The 18,234-nt window shown below is 37.2% G+C and overlaps 1 protein-coding gene across 13 annotated transcripts in view; it reads left to right on the top strand.

Moving 5' to 3' along the window:
• The window catches only part of KLF12 (KLF transcription factor 12), a 590,647-nt gene that overhangs the window by 290,944 nt on the left and 281,469 nt on the right, over positions 1-18,234 (top strand). For all 13 annotated transcript variants that reach the window (XR_007404879.1, XR_007404880.1, XM_025441137.3 and 10 more), the window contains one exon: positions 3,472-3,535. Coding sequence is in view for 9 of the 13 variants with exons in the window: in XM_025441137.3 (XP_025296922.1) it covers positions 3,503-3,535 (33 nt within the window). In the remaining 4 variants the exon portion in view is untranslated. The remainder of the gene's footprint in view (positions 1-3,471; positions 3,536-18,234) is intronic.

Below are 18,234 nucleotides of genomic sequence, written 5' to 3'. Positions count from 1 at the left end.
CAGAGTTAAGTAATCTTTTAGGAAATTAATGAGATATAAACTGTTGCTGGAAATGAGCCATTTTTGTATTTTATATCATGGCTTGATATTGATGGGGATTTGGGGGGGCAAAACAAAGGTCCCTTAGCATGAATAAAAGAGAGATTCATCTGCTTATTTTGTGGTCTCAGCTTTGGGAGATCCTGTTGTTTTCTTGCTTAATATCTGGGCCACTGATTAAAGAGTGATAATTCCAATGTGCAGCACAGATTGCTGTGTAGACATTGCTTAGGGTAGGTGGGGTAGATAGAACTGATGTTACTGTTAACACCGCCTCTGTGGAGAAGGAAGTTGGGACTTGGGTTGGATGACTTGTTTCAGGTCAGATGGCCAGTGGGGAGGCAGAGGTGACCCTAGGAATAGGTCTTCTCAGCTCTCAACTGTGTCTTCATTTGCTACCATTTGTGCTACTTAAAGTAGAGGGGTGCCAGTTGGGAACTGCAGAGCAGGAGATGAGCTTGAGCACGCTTTGAGGAACGTGAGTTACACGGAAGACACAAGTTAGCATTATTACCAGGTTTTCCTCAGAGTTAAAACATACATTTGCCTCAGGTTTTTAATTCGTACACACAGCCTGGGTGGCTCAGCGGTTTAGCGCCGCCTTCAGTCCAGGGCCTGATCCTGGAGACCCGGGATTGAGTCCCACGTCAGGCTCCCTGCATGGAGCCTGCTTCTCCCTCTACCTGTGTCTCTCATGAATAAATAAAATCTTTTAAAAAAATAAAATAAAAATACATTGAAGTTGTAGGCAGTTGTAAAGATAAACCACAAAGAACACTGCTCAGATGTGGAACTAAGGAGTTTTATGAGGACCCTGACATTATCTAACTAGTTACCTTGGGTATAAAATTGATCTCATCATTGTCAAATAGATCTTAAAGTAGTTCCTATACTCAAGTCACGGAACTGCTTTCAGTACAAATTATATCATGGGCTACTCCATAAATCCCAAAATGCTATCAAAATGTGGGATATTGTGTTATGTATGGTTCATAATGTAATGTTTATTTCAGAATTAATTTTAACTAAAAATACAGATTATATGATGAAGGCTATAGTTACATGGATAAGACAATTCTACATGATTGATGGAAAGATGAGTTTACTTTTCTTCCATTTGTCATTAGCTTCATTTACTCATTTGACAGACATTTGTTGATCCCCTGAAATGTGCTAGGGAATGTGCTGTGTTTCAGGAAATAAAGATGGGAATGGCACTATGTTAGCGTGTGCATCTTTTTCTGTTGGGAGTATAAATTAGCATGGTCTGTTTAAAAAGATATTTTGAAAACCAGAAAAAAAGTTCCTATTATTTTGATCTAGTGATTATACTTCTATAACTATATCCTAAGGCAATAATTAAAGGTGCAGACTTAGAGCAGCTAAGTATAGTAGATGAGGGTGGCTGAGGGACGAATGGTGGTGAAAATCTGTGGGCTCTGCTTGCCTCCCTCCTGATTAGAGTCTGTCTGTGTCTGCTCTAGTTGTACAAAGGCATTATCCAGGCTGGCAGAGGCCCTGGTGTAGACAAGATTTACATAGAAGGATGTTGAAACGTTATCAGTAGTAGCACAAGATCATAAATTATTAGGCAAAAATTTGGGAGTAAATATATCCCTACAATGGGAGTATTATGAAGTTTGGAATAAGCAGTAGGAAGTTGAATATCATGTGAAAATGGCCAGGCTATATCAAAGTGTGAAAAAAATCATAGAAAATTGGAATGTAAGATTGAAACCAGTTTTTGATGTACCCAGTACATTTTGCTAGGTTGGAACTGATTGATTTAGATATATTTTGAAGACGAGAAAGGACAGGACATGTTTGATAAGAACATGGTGTTTTAGATGACTTTTTCATTCTTTCAAGGGATACCATATTATGGTTTCATAATATAAAATAGAATTGTACTCTGAATTTCAAGAGAATTTATCTAGTTTGCCATTGTAATGTTAAAATATTATTAAAATATTACATTTATGTTATGTTGCTTTTCACTAGCATTTCTAGTAGTAAAAGCTGTAGTATATATTAGAAGATGCATTTTGAGACATAAATGTATTGTTTTTATATATATAAATATTAAGAGTGTGGAGGAAAGGAGGGGGCAAAGGGGAAGGAGAGACAGAAATTGGTTAATTGATTGATTGATTTAAAACCAGAATAAAATTAAAGGCCAATCCTCCTTACAGGCAAGCCCATGGAACTTGTGAATTGTGCTACATTTCATTTAAGGTACTATGAGTGAGTGAACCCTTTTTGTTTTCAAATGTATGGAGACCACATGGAAAGGAAATCTGGCCTGGTGCTTCAGTGGTGGCCCATTGGCACAGAGTGGGTGCTGCTATGAACGCCAAGGCCTGTCTCCTCTTGAGTATAATTCCAAATGAGAAAACAAAGTCATTTATGCCTACTAAGCTGACTTAACTGAATGCCAAAGAAAATTTGCCTCATGAAGTGGGAATTCTGAAGTAAGTTATATAATGCTGAATGAAAATAAACAGGACTTTCAAGATTCTTCCAAATAGGGCAAGTGGTTTATTGTAATCTGAACTCTCTAGTCTAGCAATATTTAATTATATTTGGTGAGATCCAAATGGTCCTGGGGATATGGAAGCTTTCAAGAAGTGGCATATATCAGATTAATTTTTAACAAGTTACCGGTGGGGGTGGGCAGGGAGGATGCTTGGGTGGCCCAGTGGGTTAAGTGGGTGGCCCGCTCCACTCTTGGTTTTGCCTCAGGCCATGATCCCCTGGCTGTGAATTGAGCCCTTGTGGTGGGTTCTGTGATCAGCAGGGAGTCTGCTTGAGGACTCTCTCCCTCTGCCCCTCCCCTGGCATGTCGCATGCACTTGTGTGCATGCTTTCTCAAATAAATAATCTTAAAAAAAAAAAAAAAGCTACTTGTGTATTGATCAACATGGAGGTACAAAAAAAGTATTCATATTAATTATGCTGCATATTTGTATCAACTGTAAGGGAAAAAAGATCATTTCCTCTGGAAAATAGCATTACTTTAAAAATCTTTTGGTTGCTAAGAATAAGGAAGCCAAGTGCTCCAGGAGGAGTTTACTGGTTTACTTTTAAACCAAATTCTGGCATTTTCTCCTTCACATTGTCTCTGCTACCTCCCTTTTTCTTCTCTCTCTCCCGTATCTTTCTCCAGATCTTCATTATCTTGTGCCCAGGAGCTGTCATAGTTGGAGATCCAATTTCTATTCTTTCATTCCTCCACTTTGGCTTTTAGTGGCTGGTAGAGAAAAAGCAACAAACAACTAAAGAAAAAAAATTCTTTGGTTATTGCTTTTTATTATGTTGTTCTACTAATCAAAAGCCTAAAAAATTGCAGAATTAAGTTGTTCACCCCCAATGGAAGAATGTCATCAGCATGTGGAACTTCTCATTATTTGTTGTTGTGTGTTTTTCTTGCAGGATCAATGTGACTCTAGAGACAAATGGATGAATGAATATCCATATGAAGAGGAAAACAATAAAGGTTAGTTCATCAAATTTTGTAACTGCAGTGAAAATCTTATGTTGAACATTACTTGGGGGCAGTTATTATGAGAGCACTTCCATGTCTGAGTATGAGACAGAGGCCAATACTTTGTACATACATCTATCTATAAAGTGTAACTTTTAATTTTTAAACCCTTAAATATGAAAACATTTGTAAGGAGGCAACTTGTTTTTGTATAAGTTCTAGGTGTCCTCAGTTTCTAGAACTTAAGCTGGAATTAAAGAATCAGTTTGTTGATAAATCTTGAAAACTGGGAAACTACTGTATACAACTGATGACTGGGACAAAGCAAAAACAAAAGAAGCCAGATTTTGTGTAAATATACGTTATTTCCTACAAGTGTAATCCTGATACCAGTACGACATGGCACAGGATTGCTGTCAAATGCTGTCCTCTTTGCTCCAGCCCTATCAGCTTTCTTCAGAGGAGTGGGATGAGGAAGGGTTTGGTTTTTCACAGACAGGTTCCACTCTAAAGTTAGAGGGGGGAAAAATCTTGTGAATTTCAGCAGTAATCAGAAGCTGGCTATCACTTTATGTGTTCATACTCTGTACTGGTTAGAATATAAAAATTGTAGGAAATACACATAAAATTACAGTATTTCTTTCCTAAGGTTTTCACGCTCAACATGTCTAGTACATAGACATGTGCCTCATAACTCATAACCGTTGCATAGCTGCACAACACCTGCTGTTTCATATTTTCCTTCCACACTGCTCATGCTATTGTCAAGTAAATGTGCATCGAGTTGTGTCTTTTTTTGCCAGCCTACCTTCACAGTTGCTTACAAATGACTTTCCAGCTTATACTTTGATTTAACATTGCCTTCTCTCATCATTGCTAACATTGCTCCTTTCTAGTATTTGTACCTAGAAGATTTTTCAGACCTCTAGAGGGAGTATTGATTCACACGCGATACTAGAGAGACTTGTGGGTGTATGGTAATGTTCTTTTTCTTGACCCCAGTATTGCCTAAGTGGGGGAATTTACTTTGTGAGAATTAATTGTACTGTGTATTTTTATGTGATCAGTGAGGTGCTTTTAAACTGGCTCTGGGTGGTGGGGTCAGGAGGCCCAATCTGTAGCGTTTGTCAGTTCCCATGGTGTAAATACTCTCATTATGGCTGGTTTCAGTGATTTAAAAACTAGCTTGCAGGGATCCTTAAAATTTAACAGTTGGCATTCATGAGCCAAGGAATGAGCTAGAACCAGCACACCGCTGATAATTTCATTCATAAAGTAAAGTTCATGATATTATGGACTCCCTAAAGCTAAGGTAGTAAATTTAAATTTTCCTGGCTTGTCCCTATGTAAATATGGAAACCTTCACTCATTACCATCCAAAGTATATTTATCCCTTATGTATGATGTTGGTAAAGTATTACTTTATGTTTTCATTCAATTGTTATTAAATTTTTATGTTTGAATGGATCTGTATTAACTTTGTGAATTTATTCATTTTGACAATGTCCTTGTTCTGTAACTAATTTTATGACAACTGAAGATGATGGCAAAGAGAATCATTGTGTTACTACTTACCCTGAGGATAAGTTCTGAAAATATTATCTTGATTGATTATAATATATGTGATTCATTCTAAATGATTGTGCCTCCTAGCTTATAAAAGTCTTTTTCAAAAGTCTATATAGAGGAAGGAGCAGTATTTCACTTAATGTATGTTTGTCCTGATGAATTATTTTTTTTCTTATAGCTCTTTTTCATATTTTTGATCTGTAATTCCACTTATAGATGCCTTAGAACAGAGAATACATTGGTGCTTCTTTTTAAGCCTGCTTGAATCAGATACTGTTAATTTTAACAATGTCTGATTCAGGAAGAAAATTGCAGAGTTTGAAAATTTATCTTTTCTGTATTTTAAGTGTATTGACAAGGTCACTATTAAGATGAAGTTTTAGGGCAGCCCGGGAGGCTCAGCGGTTTAGCGCCGCCTTCAGTCCAGGGCGTGATCCTGGAGACCCGGGATCGAGTCCCATGTCGGGCTCCCTGCATGGAGCCTGCTTCTCCCTCTCTTGTGTCTCTGCCTCTCTCTCTCTATGTGTCTCTATGAATAAATAAAATCTTAAAAAAAAATGAAGTTTTAAAGTGTCAGCAGTGGACGTAACATTGCCACTGTCTACATAATTGAAAAGAGATTTGAATACTGCTCTTAAGACTGTTCAGTACATTTCCAGTATGCCAATGGTGATCAAATCTTGCCAAGAGCCACAGAATATCATGCTGTGCCTTTCTGCTTAGGGTCTAATATTTAAATGGCCTGAATAGCATTTGCAGAATTCCTTTTCTGGCCACACCAAGAGTCTCACTTCCGGGAGCAGTCTTCATCTTCTCTTTCCTTAGAAAATAGCTATATTTGCATTAAGTTCTTTCCTTTACTCAGTTTTTAAGTTCTTTTATTCAATTTCATTGCATTTGAATTTGCCCCCTACCATCTGCCATTAGAAAACATCAAATAAATTCAGAAAAGATTCCATTCCTGTTATTTCCTGTTCACAGTATTATCGTAAAATATGGTATATATGCTTATGAATGTATTTACCAGTTGCTCTCCTCGTGAATGAGGCGGCTTGTTCGTGGACCTGGCTGCACAAACCTGGCTTTGCTCCATTTGTTTTCCAGCCGCTCCAGGGTGTGTTTACCAAGTGCTTCTCAGCTGCTGGTTTAGAGCAGGTGTCCAAAATATACGCTTGCATATACATTAGCCCAGCTTATCAGAGTTAACATGAAAACTTGCTCTCTGACTACCTCTGATGAACAGCTGCTTAAACCATCCAGTATTAGCAGTGAATGACTTTCATTTCTTTATGGAAACTGTGAGGACAATAGCAAACTTTTATGAGAAAGTTTTAATTTCTTACCAAAAAAAGAGTTTGTAGCATAGTGATGGGCATTTATAGTGTGGGTGCTTTAAAGTTCTTTTCCATGAGTTTCCAAGGCTCGCTTTTCACACAGGATAGAAAGAATCCACAGCAACCTAGCCTTTTTTTCCATTTTGAACTAAGTAGGCATAGTTGCTCAGAAAACCCCAGGTATATAAATAAATATATTATCAGGTATAGGCTACTATAGTTTCTGTAGAGTAGCTGCTTGGATAATAAACATGGAATAGAACAAAGACAGAAAAACAAGTCTTGGCTCTGTAATAATCTGTATGATCATGAACCAGTGACATCTTTTCTGAATTTTAATTTTCTCAACTGCATGGTGGAATTAATAACACCTGTCCTACTATTTCAAGAGTTGCTATGGGGGGAAAGAAAGTATGATGAATTTGTGAAAACAATTTAAAGCATAGAGCTCTAAATGTGAGTGTGTTATTGATACTATTTTATAGCATAAGAGAGAGATTCATGGCTTTGTTGTATGACTTCACATCATAAAGTCAAACATTTTCAGAATTCGAAGTGCCCTCAATGGTCACTAACTCTAACACATGGTTGGTGTGTGGCAACCTTCTAGAAGAATTGCCTGGTGACTTTGGCCTTATGTTGAGTACTCTTTGGAATTTCCTACTGTAGGTGGCAGTTCAGGCATATATAATTATAATATATGTCATCCTCTTATTGGGCCACGTCAGTAGATTTGATAACAATCGAAACTAGTAGGTATGTCACATATTTATTAAAATATTCTGAATTAGGTCACTCTTCCATCAAGTCATTTCACCTTTGGGTTTCTAATTTCTCTTATCTGGGAAATGAGAACAAAATAATATATAGGGATCTGAGAAATATTATGCAATTATTAAAGTAGAATAATGGCTTTATTATTTGAAAAGATGATGCATTGCTCATTTTTAAAACATTAAAGCATGCACCGTCACCACCTTGCCTCACACCTTTTAACATTTGGTGAACATTGTTTACAACGTCTCTGTGTGCATATATACAAGTAAATAGGGATGGTTTTATAAAACATCATATTTGTACTTTGTATTTATTTTTTAAAAAATTGTATTTATTTGAGAGAGAGAGCATGAGTGGGAGGAGGAGCAGAGGGAGAAGCAGACTTCCTACAGAGCAGGGGCCCCAAGCGAGGGGCTCAGTCCAGGGACCCCAGGATCAGGACCTGAGCCAAAGGCAGATGCTTAACTGACTGAGCCACCCAGGCACCCCTATACTTTGTATTTCTAATAAAGAGTTATTTTTTTCAGTTTGCTTCCAATATAATGGAAGAAATAGGACGTGAATTTAAACTGAAGGAATTTATTAATTTCAAATTAATGTGTCTTCACCAGTGTGATGCTATTACTTGACAAATAGAACCTTAAATATAGAGAACAAACTGCTACTTGCCAGAGAGGTGTCAGGGGATGGGTGAAATAGATGAATACAAACATTCAGTGATAAAATAGGTAAGTCCTGGAGATAAAGAGTACAGCATAGGGAATATAGTCAATAATATTCTAATACCATTGTATAGTGACAAATGGTGACTATGCTTATCTTGGTGAGCAATGAATAATGTATAGAATTGTCTAATCACTATGTTGTAAGCCTAAAACTAATACAACCTTGTATGTCAGCAGTACTTCAATTAAAAACAGGTTAACCCGCTGAGTTCTGGTAATTTTTTTTTTAAATGACTGAATTTTAAGCAACATCTTTTGACTTTTTACTACGAAAGATGTCAAAATTGATATTTCTTTTTAAATCCCTTTTCCCTCCTCTTGTTTTTATCATCCTTTTAAGGTTAAGATTGCCACTGATTTCTTTATTATTTGTGATAATGAACCATATTTATCAAAGCTGTTTAGTCTAAATTCTTATTTTTCTAAGAAATATGGAAACATTGCTTTACTGCTATATGGCATTTGGTGCCACTGTGAAGACTGAAGCAAACTGATCTACTTTCTTGTTTTGCTTTTTGTTCAGATATCTGTGGACCATTTTTAATTTACTAGAAAGTTCAGTAACTTCATTGATTATGTCTTGATTTTAATGATTCTATATCAGTTTTTCCTGGTTCCTACCATTAAACTCTGGCATTTATGTCTTCAGACTTTTTTTTTTTTTTTTTTTTTTTTTTAAATTTTTATTTATTAATGATAGTCACACAGAGAGAGAGAGAGAGAGAGGCAGAGACACAGGCAGAGGGAGAAGCAGGCTCCATGCACCGGGAGCCCGATGTGGGATTCGATCCCGGGTCTCCAGGATCGCGCCCTGGGCCAAAGGCAGGCGCCAAACCGCTGCGCCACCCAGGGATCCCTGTCTTCAGACTTTTAAATCATATGCAAAGTATATTTTTTGTTCTGTTCTCTTCTTTAATAACCCTGAAAATACATCTCATGTTTCTCCTTTGTTTTTCACATTCGTGGTCTTCATCTTTAACTTTTTGATTTCACTTACTGTGTTTTCCCATTAGGTTTTTTTTTTTCTTAGTATGTTTTCAATCAAATTCTGCATAATTTTTAGTTTCCCAAGTGGCTCTTAAAACCGTATTTCTATAGTGTTTCAGAGCTCTGTCAGGTTGTTTTCATGTTTCAGTTATCTTGTATTTTATCATTTGAACCCTTGTACTTCTTCCCTGAATTTTTTTTTTTTTTTTGAAGAGAGGCTTTTTGTTTGTAATTTTTCTTTTCTTTCTTTCTCCCCCCCTCCCCAGTTTATGAAGTGTTACTTGTCCAAATTCTTCATGTGTTTCCTTGGGTAATTCTTCCTGTTATGTTTATTCCTCATGGGCCTATTACTTATATTTCTCTTGATATTTGCTGCTTTCCTACATAGTTCTCTTGTGGCCTGTGGTTATTCCCCATCTCCGAATGGGGCCAGTATTTGCCAGTATTGCAGGGAGTGTTGTGGGTGGAGGCACACATAATTTGGTCCTGAGCTGGAGGAGTCCAAATCTTTGACTTGAGTGAGTTATTTCAAATACTTTCTAAATAAAGCTGTCATTTCCAGAGTCTTCCTCATTTCCATTATATAGTAAAGGACTCTTGGGATAAAGGCTTCTGACTCCCTTCCCATTTCAGGTAGACCTCCCCTTGACAACTGAGCTGGATTCTAAAAAATGCTATGTCTTTATGTTTGCTCTTTTAGTACCACTGTCTCTACTTTTCACTGGATAGGCCTTTCATAACTGCGATTATTACTTTTAGGAAATTCTGTAGATACATGTCAGCTCCCGGCAGCCTCCCAGATTTTACAGCCTTTGACAGGTATATTTTATTTGGCAGTCTGGATTTCTGACTGTTTTTGCTTTCACAAAAGATGGAGGTTTCTTTTTTCTTTTTTCTAAATTTGCTCTAAACTTTTTCAGTGAGTTTTAAAGGAAAGGTATAAAAATTCCTGAACATTGCCATTTCAATAAATAATATTTTAGGAATAATTGAGGGACTTATTGAGAGTACAGAACCTGCTGTGGAGTTGAAGAGCTTGGCTCTATACTCAGGCTGCCTGGTTTCTAACTGTGGCTGTGCCAGGGCTTCACCTGGCCTCTGTATCTCATTTTCATATCTGCGATGTGAAAATGATGGTGATGATGCCTACTCCATAAAACTGTTGTGAAGGTTAAATGAGAAAAAAATGCTAAAGTATTTGCATATTGTCTGGCAGTCACCAAGTGCTCATTAAAATAACCATTTTTTATTTTTTTTTTAAAGCCATGTTAATTGAGTTTAGAATGTAGTCAGTTTGGCTTTAGGAAAATTTGCTACTCGGGTCAGTATTTGTGTATATTTGTTCTCTTTGACTGAAGATATGCTGGGATCTACCAACATACCTGGGGGTACTGGGTATCCTACTTAATATGTCAGCTTCTGGTTTTAGGGTTTGACCTAGGACTTTCAAATTACTTCCCTGTGTTGATAAGGAATAGCTACATCCCACTTTCTCTTGGAGGAAATAAAATCTTGAAGATACCGGATATGCTGTGGTAGGGTTCACACACAGAATGTTGACACCTTCTCTCATATTAATCAAGATCCTCCAGAGAAATAGAGCCAACAGAAGGCATATATATTCTGTATGATATATATGATTTATTAAAAGGAATTGGCTCATGTGATTATGGAGACTGAGAAGTCCCATGATCTGCCAACTACATGCTAGAGACCTAGGACATTTGGTGGTGCAATTTTGGTCCAAGTTCAAAGATCTGAGAACCACAGGAGTCAATGGTGTAAATCCAAGGACAAGAGAAGAGGATAAGTCCTCTTCACGAGGTCCAAGTTCAAGGACAGGAGAAGACTGTTGTCCCAGCTTAAGCTGAGCAAGGACTGGCTCCTCCCTTCCTTCACTTTTTGTTCTATTCAGGTACTTAGCAGATTGGATAATACCCACCTGCTCAGTCTGTTTACTGAATCTACCAATTCAAATGCTAATCTCATCTAGAAACACCCTTATAGACACATCTAGAAATAATGTTTAATGTGGGCACCCTGTGGCCCAGTCAGTTTGACACAAAATTAATCATCACACCTATCCTGCAGTGTGATTAATCCAGCAATCCTATATTTAGCATTTATTATTTGTTAGACACAGGGCTACAAAGACAAATTAAATTTAGACTCTGACCTCAAGTCTTCATCATCTCAGGGACAGGCAAAATAAGTTACTACAATTTGGTGTGATTGATACTATAATATATTTAATGAAACAGAGTTGGTATGGGCCACGATCGGCTTCACATATGAAGCCATCTTTGACCTAGGCTTTAAATGTTGATGTCCTGTTGAGTGGAAGAAATGGGAGCAACCAAGAAAAGTAACCATCTTCTGTTTAAAAAAATCTCAGTAAATATGCACTATATTTTCTTTTCTTTGAGCATTAAAGAGCTCTGCAAAATTTCCTGTTGGAGTTAATGGTAAATGTGATATTCAGTGATGTCATTAAATATTTCAGCCAGAATCTGTTGAGGCTCATTAATGTGTCCAAATGATTTTCTCTCTCCTTCCCTCCTCTCTCTCTTGCTCACACGCTTTCATGCTTTCTTTTCCTTGCTCACACATTTTCCTTCTCTGGACATTTGATTATAGTGGTTCTTCTGCTAAGCTTTATGTCATTTTATTCAGAGCACATTATCAAAGTCATTTATATAATATACTTTACCAGAAAATTTCAAGAGTGATCATAAAAATGATATGAGCATCTTTTAAACATGACCATTTTAGTTAAGCAATGTTGATTTAATGAGAACATTATAGTATTAAAGCAACATTGTAATTGATTATTAGAAGCATTTATGGAAGTAGAATATCTGTATGGTTAATTTTATATTATCAACATCTGTACATTAAAAAAAAAGTGACCTCCTTTCCCTCTCCCAAACTGATATTAGCTAAGAATTCATTTCTTATGGTCTTCAAAGGGACTTTGAATAAAATCATAAATAATTATTGACCCAACAGTGAGTGGAGTTCTTTATCTTACATGTAATGTAGTCCTTCAGTATACCTTACTGTCAAATGGAAGTAGGAATCACTAATATTTCAAGTGAAGAATCAGTTGATTATTAACATTAAACATGTTTTGTTTTTCAGAACTAGTTTTGGTACCAAATTCTGTATTAGTAATGGTTTGATCAGATAAATGGAAACATGAGAATCGTATAGAATATGGGTCTATTATCAGGATTTGACCTCATCCAGTTTGTAGGAGCTAGTTAAGCAAGTTCTGTATGGCCTTTGCTTCTGTGTATTTGGTGGTGGGCCTGAAGTCAGCAGGGCAGGGAGGAAGGATAAGTGGGACGTTTGGGAGAGCAAGGGGCACGCTGGCAACTGTGAGGATGAGCGGATCTCTACATGATTCTTTGCTGCCGACAAGCTTATGATCTTGGGGATGCTGAGGCCTGGTGGAGCAGCTGGCACCCTTCCCGGAGTTAAACACGTCATGGCCTGCGAATTGGATGAGCTGATGGAGATATCCTGTGGGATACAGTAGAGTGGGCAGACTTGTCCCTGTCTCAGCAGTGTGCACCAGCTCCCCACTGACCATGGATGTCTTTCATGCCTGCATCTGGAGCTCTGCATTGGCTTTCTGAGTGTGAAACAGATGTGGCTGCTGCATCTCACCAGAATGTCCCTAATAACACAGGGGCTGAGGGATATCAACTCTAATATCTTGGCGAGATTTCCTGGAAGGAGGTCTGTGTTAAGCCGGTACAGGACTAGCAAATCCTATACAAGGGGACTTCTGGGGCAAAGATAAGGGATGAGGTGAGTGAAGGCAGAGAACTTGCCTCATACTGGATTCAGGGAGAAAAAAGAAAAGCTTTGGAAAACAACCTGGCTTACATTCCTAGAATTTCATCTATTACCCCAGAAAGGCATTGACTCTAAAGTGTGGTTTAAAGTAAATTCAGAAGTAGAATTCTAATCAGAGAATAAGAACAATTAGATGGCTGAAATAAAATCAGTTACTTGTGGAATAGACCACTTTGTATTTAAACATACACACATAGTGTGTGTGTGTTGGGGGGGGGGGATTGTTTCTAGTTTATGGGTAAATACTTGCTGGATTTTTCTGAGTTTTAATTTAAATTCTTAATTTAATCACCTAGTTACTTTTAAACTGAATTTCAGTTACAATTCGCATTCCTTAAAACACAGGATCCTGTGAATTAAGACACTTTACCTGGTTATTCCCTTAGTTATTCCATTCTTTCAGGGATGTTAACTTCTCCTGGGATTAATGTTACCAAACAAACTATGGATACAAAAGACAGAAAATGTTACCTGTAAAATGTATCATGTTGATGCTTAGAAATTCTTCTCTTCTCCATGATCTGCTGATTTTAATTTTTTTTTTTAATTTTTATTTATTTATGATAGTCACAGAGAGACAGAGAGAGAGGCAGAGACACAGGCAGAGGGAGAAGCAGGCTCCATGCACCGCGAGCCTGATGTGGGATTCGATCCCGGGTCTCCAGGATCACGCCCTGGGCCAAAGGCAGGCACCAAACCGCTGCGCCACCCAGGGATCCCGATCTGCTGATTTTAAAAAGGAGAAAATGGTGGAAAGAGGTGGGAGTGTGGCTGTTGGCCAGATTTGTTATTTCTGTCCACGATAACTTTGATCAGTCTCTGAAATATTCAAGACTTGTGTAAGTTTGCACAGCAGTTAGTAGTAAAGCTGCGTCCCTCTACTCTCTGTTTTTTAGCATTTATTTGTATGTCATTTCTAAAAGCGCCACTTAAAGTGGAAGAGAAATGATCGTGGGGATGGCTGGCCCTTGTGAAGTGTGGGAGGGAGACTGATGACAGGTAGAGGATGGAAAGCAACATTTCTTTTTTCAAGCAATTAAATGATAGATTTATATTTCTGAGTTTTTCTGGCTCCACACCAGACCTTAAATGCATCTTAAATGCTCACTTGTCTAACTCGGTAATTACTACAGCCCCACCTTACCTCTTATCTCTCCCCATAGAGTTTGAAGAAAATTGAGATAGCAGACATTCAGAGGTGGAGCTGGTATGCGATCGGGCAGTTCTACAGTCCACTTCTGGCCAGCTTGGTGCAAATAATCAAGGAGAGGCAGAGAGTGAAAAGGCTATGAGATTTCTGTTTTGCAGCTCAGAGGGAGATAGACTCCCCTTTCTCCATTTGTAATCAATTCGACAAGAGCAGCTTACTTTTGTTCCACCAGAAACAAGGCAGGTTGTCATAATGCAAGAATTTAATTATAGTGGAAAAGTCTCTAATGCTTTACAAGTGAGAAATTGAATCTCAATCATACTTTGCCTTTAACCGTGAAACTGAGATACTGCTAAAGCCCTAGCAGTTGCTCTTTCCACATGGAAATATGTTGGCTGGGTGAGAGCATAGACCAGGTGGGACCAGTGGGCTAGCTTGTTGTCATTCTTTTTATGTCTGCTCAGTCTCGTTAAGTAGTCCAGGATGCATGGCTGTGCTTCAAGGAGATGATGCTATTGTTGGCATCAAGAGCAACTCCTTTCTAGATTTTCTCCTTAAATAATGTTGAAAGTTTCAAATGTATATCTTAGAAATGTGGAAATTTGGAGTTGGATAGTATTATAAGAATTATCTCATTCAACTGGATAATGCACAGGAGGAAAAAGATCAATAAAAATGAAGTTACTTGCTTAAGGTTACATAGCCCATTATAGACCGGGAAGTTTGGAAGAAAGAAAGGCATAAAGGGAACATGGTTACTTGCAGCTCACACATTTTAAAATCCAGTTTAAGCAAGTAGGTTTAGCTTTTGCCCGTTTCTGAATTTAAAGCAAATGTACCTGGTAGATATCTTTGTGAATAAGTGGATGGGTGGAGTGTAAGTGAGAACAAAAGAAAGAGAATGAGAGAAGGAAAATGAGGATGGATTTCTCTGTTACTTTTTTCCTTCTTTGAAGAAATAAAGTGTGATCATGTGTAATGGAAGAGAAAGAGGTGATCCTGAAAAATTGACAAATGGGTCACACAAAACCTGAAACAAAACCTGAAATTAAACCTTTCTTTCTTTAATTAAGGTTGACTTTTCTAGTAAGTGCTAGTTGAGGAAAAGGTCTAGTTTTCAGAGTGAAAAATGGTAAAAGAAGGATTTTCCTAATCATGCTGATGTTATGTTAAAAATGCCCCGAATTTACTGCTTAGGCTATGGTTAAATATAACAATAAATATGACAGAAGTACTTCTCTGTATTAAGTATATTTATGATTATTAATCTATTTGTGATAGCTCAATAATTTTATATGGAGATGTCCAGCAACATAGATTTTTTTTTGGATAAGGTGCTTTTTTTCTTTTAGTTTGTTGAATGTTCTGAGGACTTCCCTTCTACCCTCTATTTCTTATGCTTTGGATAAGTTTCAGTCCTGGTGTTAAAATAATTGCTTGTGTTGTGTGATGAAAATATTGTCTCAGTAAAGCAAATTCTAGCCAACTGTGTCAATTTTTTTTTAAATTTTAAAATTTTGAAAATTTTTATTTAAAGAATTTCTTTTCTAGTTGAAAAAGTAAGGTAAAAGCTTTTATGAAGTTACTAAATATTTGATAGCTATGAAAGAATATATTTAATATATTGTTTAAGACATATAACAAAAAAGAAACCCAGTTTGAAAAATAGAAGGTTTCCAGTATTTTTAAAGACTCTTTTTAGTCTTAGATATGAACATGATCCTGAATTTTATATTATAATTACCTTTTTATTACTTATAAGTACATATTCATGAGCTATATCTTGTTAACTTTTGTTTGTTTTGGGACATCATAAAAGTAGTACCATACTATTTATGTTCCTTTGTGATTTGCTTATGTTATGCAGAGTTTTTGGTTTTGATATTCACACATACTGGTGAGATTACTGATTTCCACAGCTGAATAGAATTTTATTATAGGACGAAACCATAGAGGGACTGCTGGAATGATGGCAGCTTCAGTACCTTGTTGGAGATGGGACAGACGGGCTGTCTTCTCTGGCTTGCACCATGCCCTCAAGGCATTACTTGCAAGAAAGCCCCAGTGGATGCCGCCAAGGATCCCAGCTTGCCGGCAAAAGACATCAGTCTCTTTCCTTAGTCAAGCAGACCTTCCAAACCTGGCCTGTAAGAATATGAAAGGCAGAAGTCTGGAAGTTATCTTCATCCCTGGCTCTATTTCTCATATGAATGATATAAAAGCATTGGCAGAGTTTGGAAGAGTTTTGCACATCTGTAGGTCATGCCTATGAAGAGGGCTTTATGTGTATTTTGCATCCACATCATATACTTGGAAGGCAGCTGTAAAAGATGCAGCAAGTAGAGATGTTGAGTTGCCCACCCAGGGAAGGCAAGGGAGAGGTGGCTGGTGCCTTTCTTCTGTCTTCTTCTGGTCTGTGTGCTCTGTCTCCTGGATTGAAGAGAAATAATAACTGTGATTGAAACTTTGGCAGTGGCCTTGTACATGGTTTCCCCAGGGTCCCAAATCATTTCACTTTATACTTAAAAATAGTCTAAATTTCGTCTTCCTCCATGACTTACAAATCCCTAAGAAAATGTGTACATGCTATATAGTACATATATTCTTACATATCCACTAAAAACACTAAGGTTTATTAGCTGTCACCAGATTTTAATTGTTAGAAAAGCACGAAAGCTTGAAATTCGAGTAAAGTAATTCATTTTACTTAAAAAAAAAAAAAAAAAGGCTGTATCATAATTTATCCCTTCTCTAGCAGTAGAAATTCCTATTCCTTCCAGCTTTTGGCTGTTTAATTTTTTAAACTTTAAAAAATTTAAGTATAGTTGACACTCAATGTTACATTAGGTTCAGGTGTGCAGCATAGGATTCAACATCTCTATATGTAATTATTATGCTCACAAGTGTAGGTACCATCTGTCCCCCTACATCACTATTATAATATCATTGACTTTATTCCTTATACTGTGCCTTTTATTCCCATGGCTTATTCATTCTATAACTGGAAGCCAGTATCTTCCTCCTGCCTTCACTTATTTTGCCCATCCCATCACCCACTGCCTGTGGCAACCCATCAATTTGTTCTCTATATATGGAGGTCTGATTCTGCTTTTTCTTAGCTTCTTTTTCTCTTTTTGCTCCCTCCCACCCACCCATATGAGTGAAATCATATGATATTCGTCTCTCTCAGTCTGACTTATTTCACTTAGTATAATACCCTCTAGGTCCATCCATGTTACCTCAAAATGACAGGATTTCATCTTTTTGTATGGCAGCATAATATTCCACTGTATCTGTATACAACAGTTTCTCTGTTCATCTATCAATGGACACTTAGGTTGCTTGCATGTCTTGGCTATTGTAAATAATGCTGCAATAAACGTAGGCATGCGTATATCTTTTTGAATCAGTGCTTTCATTTTCACTTGGGTAAGTACTCGGTAGTGTACTTATTATTATTAATAATTATTAGCTCATATAGTAATTCTATTTTTAATTTTTTGAGGAACCTCTGTTCTGTTTTCCACAGTGGCTGTACCAAATCACATTCCCACTGACGGGTGCAGGAAGTTCCCTTTACTCAAATTTATTGGTGTAAAGATCCTGTTAGTTTTCTAGGGCTACCATAAAGTACCACAAACTGGGTGGCTTAAACAGAAATTTATATTCTTACTTCTCTGGGGGGCTTGAAGTTCCCATAGAAGGTGTCGATGGATTTGATTTCTCCTGAGACCTTCTTCCTCAGCTCAGAGATGGCCTTCTTCTCCATGGCCCTTCCTAGGGCCTCTCCTCTGTATACCTCTGGGTCCTAATGTCACTTAAGGACATCAGTCATATTGCCTTAGGGCTCACCCATTTTACCTCATTTTATATTAATTACCTCTTTAAAGGTTCTGTCTCCAAATGTGGTCACAGTCTGAGGTACTGAGACTTCATAAGAACTTTAGAGGGAGACAGCTGAACCCATAGCAAGGATGTTCACAGTTGTCCATTAATTATATTTTTAATCTTGTTTCAAAAAAAAAAATCCTGTTGTTTCTGTACTTTTATCTCCCTTTTCATTTTTTTTATTTCACAATGATTATTTTTACTTTCTTCATTTCTTTTTTTATTTCCTTTGATAAGTCTTATCAGGAATTTGTCAGCTTTATAGTCTCTGCAAAGAGCTCCTTTTTATTTTTTTCCTTTTTTGTTTTTGGTCTATATATTTTGTTAATTTTTTATTTGTCTTTGTTCTTCTTAAAATTTCTTTGTGTTCTCATATTCTTGTACAGATTTACTTGCTGAGCTGGTTAATTTCCAACA

This window comes from Canis lupus, chromosome 22 (genome assembly GCF_003254725.2).
Source record: "Canis lupus dingo isolate Sandy chromosome 22, ASM325472v2, whole genome shotgun sequence".
Classification (NCBI taxonomy): domain Eukaryota; kingdom Metazoa; phylum Chordata; class Mammalia; order Carnivora; family Canidae; genus Canis; species Canis lupus.
This window is presented reverse-complemented; position numbering and strand designations above follow the sequence as displayed.